This window comes from Penaeus vannamei, chromosome 28 (genome assembly GCF_042767895.1).
Source record: "Penaeus vannamei isolate JL-2024 chromosome 28, ASM4276789v1, whole genome shotgun sequence".
NCBI classification, from domain to species: Eukaryota; Metazoa; Arthropoda; class Malacostraca; order Decapoda; family Penaeidae; genus Penaeus; species Penaeus vannamei.
This window is the reverse complement of record NC_091576.1, coordinates 6,652,065-6,662,064: the sequence shown is the minus strand read 5'-3', so window position 1 is coordinate 6,662,064 and position 10,000 is coordinate 6,652,065. Positions and strand designations below refer to the sequence as shown.

Genomic DNA, 10,000 nt, shown 5'->3' with positions numbered 1-10,000 from the left:
TGGATGCTATTGCAACATGCTGGTCGTTTTTATTTACTGAGAGTAATAGATATTGTTATTTTGCTATGAGTAAAGTCTGACTAGAGATGTACGATCAAGTGTATCAATATTACGACAGTTTTCTAAAGAAGAGTGTCCCCATGCATCTAAATCCTCGGACTATCCGTTCTAGATTCTCGCTAGGATCAAGGCTCGGCTCTCGCTAGAAACATCCTAGAATCTGCTAACATGTGACTAGCTTCTCGCACTAGACCTTGGCTTCTGGTTGCTAGTTCAGATGTCTCATGCCAGCACATGATGTTATCTCACTCTTTTGTTCTTCTTCTATGGATATAACCACTATTCTCTATGATGGAGTGGGTGGCTAACACGCTATGATGGAGGACTACAGCAGGACGACTGAGGCACACAGGTGCCGCCCGTGTGGGAGGGCCACGCCGAGGCCCCCGAGGGAACTCCTGCCGACGCTGCGGTGGAGGTCCCTCGGGTGCCACGCGGGCGGCCTCTGCACGGAGCGCACTTCAAGCAGTTACATTTTTGACATCCAGAGAACACAGTTATGTACACAAGATGGCAGAGAAAAGTCTTCTGATGGAACAGTCTGTTGATAGTGGAAGCGAGGAGACTGGTGGAGAGTAGCGTTCCACCTTATTAACGAGTACATAAGAAAGAATGAGAGAGAGAGAGAGAGAGAGAGAGAGAGAGAGAGAGAGAGAGAGAGAGAGAGGGAGAGAGAGGGAGAGAGAGAGAGAGAGAGAGAGAGAGAGAAACAGGGAGAGATTTTAGTACATGAAAGCTCCTCTGACTAAGTACTAATTAGCTCAATCCTACAAGAGAAGAAGCTTTTTTTCTGAAATGTAAATTCCGTCCCATGGAGTTAATCCCACATTTTTCTTCTTCGTGAAACTACTTTATTAAGAGAAAAAAAGAAGTCCCGCCCATCTACTGTGGTTAAACTACGCCCACATCTTTCTGCAGGTGGGAAAGTCCAGAAGCCCCAACAGAAAGAGAGAGGAAGAGAGAGAGAGAGAGAGACAGAGAGGGAGGAAAATAAAAGAGTAAACAGAGGGAATGCACACTCACCTTCCTTGGGAGTTTTCCGTTGGGTCGTGAAGGCTTTGATTCCGTGATGGACTCTCCCCCTTCGCTCTTCACGGACAGGCTCTCCCTCTGGTTGTCGTCGATGCCATCTCCGGGATCCACGTACAGACCGTAGGACCTGCTGGAGAACATGGAGGGGGACTTGCCTACAGACCCCTCGATCTCGCCTTGGGCCATCATGATCGCCATGTCGTGCATCTTCTGCGCCTCCTCGTGTTGTTTCTGTTGGGGGAGAGGGGGGAGGGGGTGTTAGGTGGGTGGTGGTGGTTGGGGGGGGTCGCGATAACTGGGGTGAAGGGGTGGGGGAGAGGGGGGAGAGGGATGTCGCGGCGGTGGGGGTTAGGGGTGGGCGGTTGGTTGGTTTGAGGGTTGAGACATCATGCGCTTTCGTTCTCTCTCTTTTTTTCTTCCTTTCTCTCTTACACACACACACACACACACACACACACACACACACACATATGGATATTGAGAAAGACACCCCTCTATCTCTCTCTCTCTCTCTCACACACACACACACACACACACGCACGCACGTACGCACACACACACACACACACGCACGTACGCACACACACACACACCAACACACACAGTCCTGCAACTTACGCGAATGGCCTCTTCCTCTGCAAGAGCAGCTTCCTCCTCTTCTTCGGCCTTCTTCTGCAGCTGATCGTAGGACATGGCGACGATGGCCAGAATGAGGTTCACCAGGTAATATGAACCCATGAAGATGATTAAGACGAAGAACAGGATGTGCCAAGGTCCGGCCGCACGTAGCACCTGCAGGTAAGGAAGGACGGGAGTGGTTAGAACTGTGGGGCTGTCGAGAGGCGTGTCGGTGCCAAGATCCTTAGCTTGTTGCACTGGGGAAACTAAGTAGCACTTTGCCATTCTTTATTATTTCTCTTCTTGAATTAGAATCGAATATAAAAGAGCAAAGAGACTGGATGATAAATAAGAACAGTACAGAATATATGCGTAAGGGGAAAAAAGTACAACGAGTACAAGGACACAGAAAAAAAAGGAAAAAAAGTCGAACTTACCAATTGATATAAACTCTCCCAGAAATCTTGGGTCATCAGTCGGAAAGCTGATAAGAAGGCCCAGCCGAAGGTGTCAAAACTTGTGTACCCATAGTTGGGATTGGGGCCAAAGCCTTGTAAACATATGTAGTCTTTCGGACACTTCCTGTTGGGATATAATCGACGCCGTCAAATTTAGGATAGGAAGGATTAAGGAGAGGGGAGGGGAGGGGCAGTGGTGGCGGTGGGGGTAGGGGTCTGCTCGGGGTAATAAAAACATCGAATGATTTATTGCGAATGGAGAAAACAGATAGGAGAAAAGGTTTAGTTTTTTTTTTTCTCTGGGATGATAAAAGTCGGAAAGTAATTCTGTTGAACTCATTGGTTTTAGGGATGAGAAATCTTAGAAGGACTGAAGGGGGGGGGGGGAGTGAATGAATTGGTAGAAATCGGGGAAAAGCTGTGGCAGTTTTTTTCATATGACGGGAACACAAGAACTCATCTAGTTAAGTACGACAGGGTGGTAGAGGAAGCCACAGGGAAGACCATATGATAAAAATAGGAGAGAGAGTGGAAACATAATAGTAACTATTGTATAGACATGAATAATAGCTGTACGAAGACCGAGAAAAACGGTCTGCGTTAAGACAAACAAACTAATCTCAGGAGGCGATCGTTAAAACTTGAGAGAAAAAATAATCCTATTAAACTGACAGAGACAATACTTTCCTAGTTACCGGAATTAGGGAAGGCATCAGAGAGAAAACATTACGAGATGTCATTAAGGGGAAAAAAAGACTAGTAAGAGGGAAGATAGTGAAAAATATTAGTCCACATATTCTATCGGGGCATAAATCCATGGGTTGTGATCTAGAGGCGATATAATTGCCAGATTTTGAACTGATCACTAGAAATATGGGTCATGTCAGTCAACTATGTTTCATACTGAGAACTAATTCTTCACTAGGGAGACCGATAAACTATGGATTTTAAATGAAATCTATTCCATTTTATACACTAGCGAGAATTCTCTGCTCTTGACTCTGTATGTTATACCATCTAAAAAAAACTGCAGGATGCTTTATAAGGTAGAAATAAAGAGATGTAGCCGTAGATTCAAGTCATAAATCCAGGTTGATGTTCCTGCAACAGAATATTAAAATCATGGATAAAGTTAGGCTTCGTATAATCACTTACGTATTCACAAGTATGAATCAGAATCATATTTGAATCATATTTGACCCTGGTATATTTCGTCATCAAGTGGCTACAACATCTCTTTACTTTTTCCCTTCTCTTCTCTTATTTAGACTACATTTCTCAATGTTCGGGCGACCACATCAATGCAGGTATATGAAAAAAACACACACACATGCGGGGGCATTAAAGAGGTGTTCGCGTGCATCCATTAAGAAAATGTTGAGCTGCGTTCGGGAATTCGGACACGGCGGGCTGTGCCAAGGAAGGAAAAAAGGCGAATAAATAAAGGAAAATTTGTCTTTTGGAGAAAAACCAATCTATCAAATTAACCTTTTGGGGAAAAAAGAGAACTTCGTGAGGGTTCGAAAACGGAAAAAAAAAATCCTGGAAGTTATTATTGGAATTCTTAAAATGATAATATTTTGAACTCTATAGACATATATTTTTTTTCTTTATCATTATCATTATTGTACTTTCACATCACAGAAGCGACAAAGCTTAACTTTCGCTCGTAAATAGGGGGGGGGGGGAGAAACAGTTACTATAGGCCTACGTTGAATGATCCTGAGCTAAATGCCCGGCCGACCCGCGCGCGTCCGAGTCACTCCCGAACTACACACGACACAGATTCACACGGACAAGCTTCATGAACGTCTAGAGGTCAAGCTTCAAGGACTACAAGAGGACTGCAAGCTTCAAGGACTACTAGACATCAAGCTCCAAGGGTCTTCTAGAGGATGTCAAGCTTCAAGGACTCTTTAAGAGGACAGCAAGCTACAAGGGGGGACTCGAGGGCCGTCCGCGCGGTGGCTGACGGCGGTCGAACGGGGGTGTCCCAGCCTGGCTCCGCATGCGGCGAGAACGCTTCCTCTACTGCAAGGTTTCAACTTTACCGCAGTGCATAGGCCTCTGCCCCCCTGACTGGTCGTTTGAGTCAGGCATTCAGCTGACGTTAAGTGTAGTTTAAGAATCCGGTACCACTTAGCCTAGAGTATGAAGTAATGGCACAATGCAATTGTAATGGACTAGAGTGCAGATCAAACGCAGACATGCCTTCGTTATGCATGACCAAACAAGGGAAATCAAGTGTCTAGCAACATGCAGTCGACTGCCTTATATGGGAGAAAGAATGGGGGGAAATACTATTTTTTTTCAGGAAAGCGAGTATATCTGGAGGATGGAAAAAAACAACAGATATAATTATTCTCTTTTGGGTGGGGGTAGTGGTGGTGGTGGGGCATGGAGGGTATCAGCGTTTGAACATATTAAACAGTTTGATATATCAAAATATGCTTCAGGATAAGCTAACTGACATAGGAAAGATATAATTTCTTCCTTTTATTTTGATATGCTTTATTTCATATAAGCGTTAGAAGGAGCTATTTATTGAAACTCTGGTCTAGTAGGACAACTTTATCATGGGAAGAAGGACTGTTAGAAAGGACTTTGAAAATTGGCAAAAGTGAATGGTTTGCTATTTGAAAAGGCTGTTAGAACAATCATAATATTTACGTTTAATGCTTTTTTTTACTTTTTGTTTATTCACAAACCTTGTGACTGCAGTACAATAGTGCAATGAACTCTTAAAGCAGTCATGGTACCGGATAATTATTATTTTTTTTGGTTATTCCAGGAATTGAAAGAAATACACAAACAAATCAAATTTTGAGTCCAGCAGCGACGACCCACAACAACCACTTCGTTAAGGCTGTCTTTCTATCTAAAAACTATAGAAAATTAGCCCTAAGTGAAGCAAACGCGTAAAGTCGTTGTTGCTGGTCTCGGGTGTATACAGACAATAAGCCAAAAAAATCAGAAAAATAGAAATAATCAATGTAAAAAAAGAACAAAATTATGATCAGTGCCTCAAAATAAACTGCATTTTGAAACCAAATGATTAGCTAAAAATGTGGTGGTGACCGTTGTGTCAAAACAACCAGCAGGTCAAACCGAATTTCAAGCAAAAAATCTTAAGACCGGTGCGTTAAAAACACTGAAACAGGTTCAAATAAAACAATAAGCAAAAAACTGACCGGTGCGTAGACTCAGGTAGGCCTAAGCCATGTAAAAAAATATTTCATCTTACCCTGCACCACTACTGTTGCCGCACAATGGCTTTTCGCCTAGATCCTCATCCACGTACCAATTTGCTGAAAAATAGGATAAGCAAAATCAACGCTCTGTTTATGCTTCGTTCCCAAAAAGGGGGCAGTGGGTTCGCCAGGCGGGGCGGCGTAAACACACCAGCGCTAAGCCGAACCTTTCCGCTACCTCAAAAATATGATTTGGTTCTTCTCCGGAAAGGTTGGACCAGCATATTTAGTTAAAAAAAATGGTTTATGTGCTCCCTAGCGTAAATAATAATAATAATGGTAAAAAAAAACATTAACTGGTTACCGAGGATCATCTTTTTTTTGTTATGTATTTTTTTTTTTTTTTTGAGCGCCGAGGCTACACTGTCAGTCAGATGGCCTATAGCATGCTAGGCTGTCAGGGACTACCTAACTACAGCTTCAGGGTCTACTGAAACTACCTACACAACTGAAACTACCTACACTAACAGTCTGGTCAGTCTAGTTTAATAAACACGGCGCCAGTTCTATTGATTTGAGGGAAAAAAAAGAGATGGCCTGAGAGAAAAAAATAGTATCCCATGTGTGGACTCTGCTAACGGGAAATCAAAATCCATTAAAAAAAAATTATATATATAATTATATATATATATGTATAAGTAGATCCATCTAGCATCATGCAGACAATTAGAGACGCTACGGCCCCAGTTAATACGGTGGGAACTTGCGTGTCAAAGATGCTTCGATTGGGCGCCTCCTTCCACCTCTGACGTCACAGGCTCGGATCACCCGTCTCTAATACACGCTGGAAATGTACAAGTGGTACCAAAGCCCCTAAATTGGTCTCGTGAAGTGGGGCCAAGGGGAGGTGCGTGTGTGTGAAGGGGGTGGGGCGGGTGTGTGAAGGGGGTGTGGCCAAGGGGAGGTGCGTGTGTGTGAAGGGGGTGGGACGGGTGTGTGAAGGGGGGTGGGGCCAAGGGGAGGTGCGTGTGTGAGAAGGGGGAGGGGCTGGTGTGTGAAGGGGTGGGGCGGGTGTGTGAAGGGGGGTGGGGCCGAGGGGATGGGCGGGTGTGTGGGGTCAAAGGAGGGGCGTGTGGGTGAAGGGGGTGGGGTCCAGGGGAGGGGCGTGTGGAGGGGGAGGGCAAGGGGTCTAACATCATAACACTGATGGAGGAGGGGGGAGGGGGGGTAGTTGCTGGTGGGTCGTTTGCTGGTGTTCGTTATGTGGGAGTTTAAGAAAGTAATGAATAAATCAATAAGTAAGAAAATGGACAAATAAACAAATGAAGTGTATGGTATAATTCGTCACCAGAAGTGTGGTGGAAGTGTGTTGATCCTGGAAATGATTATCATAATCGTGTGAATAAAATACGTAACAAATAATAGCGTTAATAATACGAATGTATCGAAAAAGAGAACTTCCATGCAGATAGCCTTAAGATAATTATAATTAAGTTACCGCCATCACGAAGAACCTATTACAATAATGACAAGACTCTTCATGATTAATATCTTGCCTTAACTTACAAATAATACAAAATCACGCTTCCCTAATGGTACATTAAATTAATCCAAAACATGAATGATTTACTTCACGTCCACTAACAGTGACGTCATAGAGTGCAGCGCGTTCGAGTCTGAAATCAAGAGATGCTAACAATGACGTCATGGAATGCAGCGCGTTCGAGTCTGAAATCAAGAGATGCTAACAATGACGTCATAGAGTGCAGCGCGTTCGAGTCTGAAATCAAGAGATGCGCCCATGGAAATAAAATAATGATGATGGACAATATCGACGATGTACAAAGTCTGATGGAACGATGTTGGTCGGGCAGAAGAATACGATTTTCCTGGCCTGTGTCTGACGTAAGGGCGACGCATGTGTATTAAGCTGGTCAGGCATCGGCTCAACGGCCAAGATCATCTCTTGAGAAGGGAAGAATGGAAGGGGGAAGGGAGGAATATTTCCTTTGAGCTCGAAGGAGGGAGTCACGTCTCTCTTCTTCCTATCTCTCTTTCTCTCTCTCTCTCTCTCTCTCTCTCTCTCTCTCTCTCTCTCTCTCTCTCTCTCTCTCTCTCTCTCTCTCTCTCTCTCTCTCTATCTCTCTCTCTCCCTCCCTCCCTTCTCTTCCTCCCCCCTCTCTCTTTCTCGTTGTCTCTCTCTGTCCCTCATTCTTCCTTACTCTCCTTCCATCATCTTCTCAATTTCTCTCTCTTTCTACCTCCCTCACTTCCTTCATCCTATCTTCACTCCTTCCCTCTACCTTCCCTCCCTCCTTCCCTCTACCTTCCCTCCCTCCCTCCCTCCTTCCCCCTACTTTCCTTCCTTCCTTCCTCTTACCTTCACTTCCCTCCCTCTCCTCTCCCCTCCTTTCTCTTTCTCTCTCCTCTTGCCTTTTCCGATGACGTCGTTGCGCTAATGTCTAAGCTGATCCTACACACGCACCTGGGCCCCTTCCCCATCCCCCCTTCCCTCACCCTACCCTCCCCTCCCTCATCCTTCCCTCCCCTCCACATCCCCCTCCCCCTTCCACCCCCTTCCCTCCTCTCCCCAACCTCCCCCTCCCCTCCCCTCCCACATCCTTCCCTCCCCCTCCCCTCCACATCCCCCCTTCCTCACCCACCCCTCCCCCTTTTCCCCCTTTCCTCCCCCTTCCTCCCTCCCCCAACCTCCTTCCCTCCCCACCCCCTCCCTCATCCCCCCCCCCCTTTCCCCTCGTACCCGCGTCCTAAACTCCTTTGTATTCAGGGCAGAAGGGGGGGCGGGGAGGCGGAGGGATATCAGGGGTGCAAGGTGCAAGGAGAGCGGGGGATCAGTGTTGTTGCAACCGAGGGTACGGGAGGCGCGAGAGAGGCGGGAGTGTTTAAATAAATAAATAATATAAATAAAAATAAATAATAAATAAAAAAATAAATAATAAATAAATAAATAAAAGATAAATAATAAATAAATAAAAATAAATAAATAAACAAAAAATAAATAATAAATAAATAAATAAAAAATAAATAATAAATAAATAAAAATAAATAAATAAATAATATAAATAAATTTAAGGATAAATAAATAATATAAATAAATAACATAAATAAATATATAAAGGGCGAAGGATCCGTCTTGCGAAGCGGAGCGGAGGGTCTCGATTTTTTTTTTTTGCAACGAACTGAGGCTGCTGCGATGCGAGGGGAGTGGGGGGGGGAGGGAAGGGGGAGTGGCGTGGGGGGGAAGGGGAGGGAAGGGAGGGAAGATGAGGGAGGGGGAGGGAAGGGGAGGGGGAGGGGTAGAAAGCAGGATGAGGGGTTGGAGGTGAGGGGAATAGGAGGCAAGGGAGGTGGGTGAAGATGAGGGGAGGGGGGGGGGGGCAAGGGGAGTGTGAGGCAAGGGAAGTGTGAGGCAAGGGAAGTGTGAGGCAAGGGGAGTGTCAGGCAAGTGAAGTGTGAGGCAAGTGAAGTGTGGGGCAAGGGGAGTGTGAGGCAAGGGAAGTGTTAGGCAAGGGGAGTGTGAGGCAAGGGAAGTGTGAGGCAAGGGAAGAGTGAGGCAAGGGAAGTATGAGACAAGGGAAGTGTGAGGCAAGGGGAGTGTGAGGCAAGGGGAGTGTGAAGCAAGGGAAGTGTGAGGCAATGGAAGTGTGAGGCAAGGGAAGTGTGAGGCAAGGGAAGTGTGAGGCAAAGGAAGTGTGAGGCAAGGGAAGTGTGAGGCAGAGGAAGTGTGAGGCAAAGGGAGTGTGAGGCAAGGGAAGTGTGAGGCAAGGGAAGTATGAGGTAAGGGAAGTGTGAGGCAAGGGAAGTGTGAGGCAAGGGAAGTGTGAGGCAAGGGAAGTGTGAGGCAAAGGAAGTGTGAGGCAAGGGAAGTGTGAGGCAAAGGAAGTTAGAGGTAAGGGAAGTGTGAGGCAAAGGAAGTATGAGGCAAGGGAAGTGTGAGGCAAGGAAGTGTGAGGCAAGGGGAGTGTGAGGCAAGGGAAGTGTGAGGCAAGGGAGTGTGAGGCAAGGGAAATGAGAGGCAAAGGAAGTGTGAGGTAAGGGAAGTGAGAGGCAAAGGAAGTGTGATGCAAGGGAAGTGTGAGGCAAGGGAAGTGTGAGGCAAGGGAAGTGTGAGGCAAGGGAAGTGTCAGGCAAGGGGAGTGTGAGGCAAGGGAAATGAGAGGCAAAGGAAGTGTGAGGTAAGGGAAGTGAGAGGCAAAGGAAGTGTGAGGTAAGGGAAGTGTGAGGCAAAGGAAGTGTGAGGCAAGGGAAGTGTGAGGTAAGGGAAGTGTGAGGCAAAGGAAGTGTGAGGCAAGGGAAGTGTGAGGCAAGGGAAGTGTGAGGCAAGGGAAGTGTGAGGCAAGGGAAGTGTGAGGCAAGGGAAGTGTCAGGCATGGAAAGGATTAGGCAAGGGAAGTGTGAGGCAAGGGAAGTGTGAGGCAAGGAAAGTGTGAGGCAAGGGAAGTGTCAGGCAAGGGAAGTGTGAGGCATGGAAGTGTGAGGCAAGGGAAGTGTGAGGCAAAGGGAAGTGAGAGGCAAAGGGAAGTGTGAGGCGAGGGAAGTGTGAGGCAAGGGAAGTGAGAGGCAAGGGAAGTATGAGGCAAGGGGAAGTGTGAGGCAAGGAAGTATGAGGCAAGGGAAGTG

At 46.2% G+C, this 10,000-nt stretch overlaps 1 protein-coding gene across 1 annotated transcript in view; it reads right to left on the bottom strand.

The window, feature by feature from the left end:
- Window positions 1–10,000, bottom strand: part of para (sodium voltage-gated channel paralytic) — a 162,588-nt gene that overhangs the window by 66,854 nt on the left and 85,734 nt on the right. The window contains exons 11-14 of the mRNA XM_070141301.1: window positions 5,413–5,476; window positions 2,148–2,292; window positions 1,711–1,884; window positions 1,084–1,323 (exon numbers count right to left, since the gene is read on the bottom strand). Of these exons, the coding sequence (XP_069997402.1) occupies window positions 1,084–1,323; window positions 1,711–1,884; window positions 2,148–2,292; window positions 5,413–5,476 (623 nt within the window). The remainder of the gene's footprint in view (window positions 1–1,083; window positions 1,324–1,710; window positions 1,885–2,147; window positions 2,293–5,412; window positions 5,477–10,000) is intronic.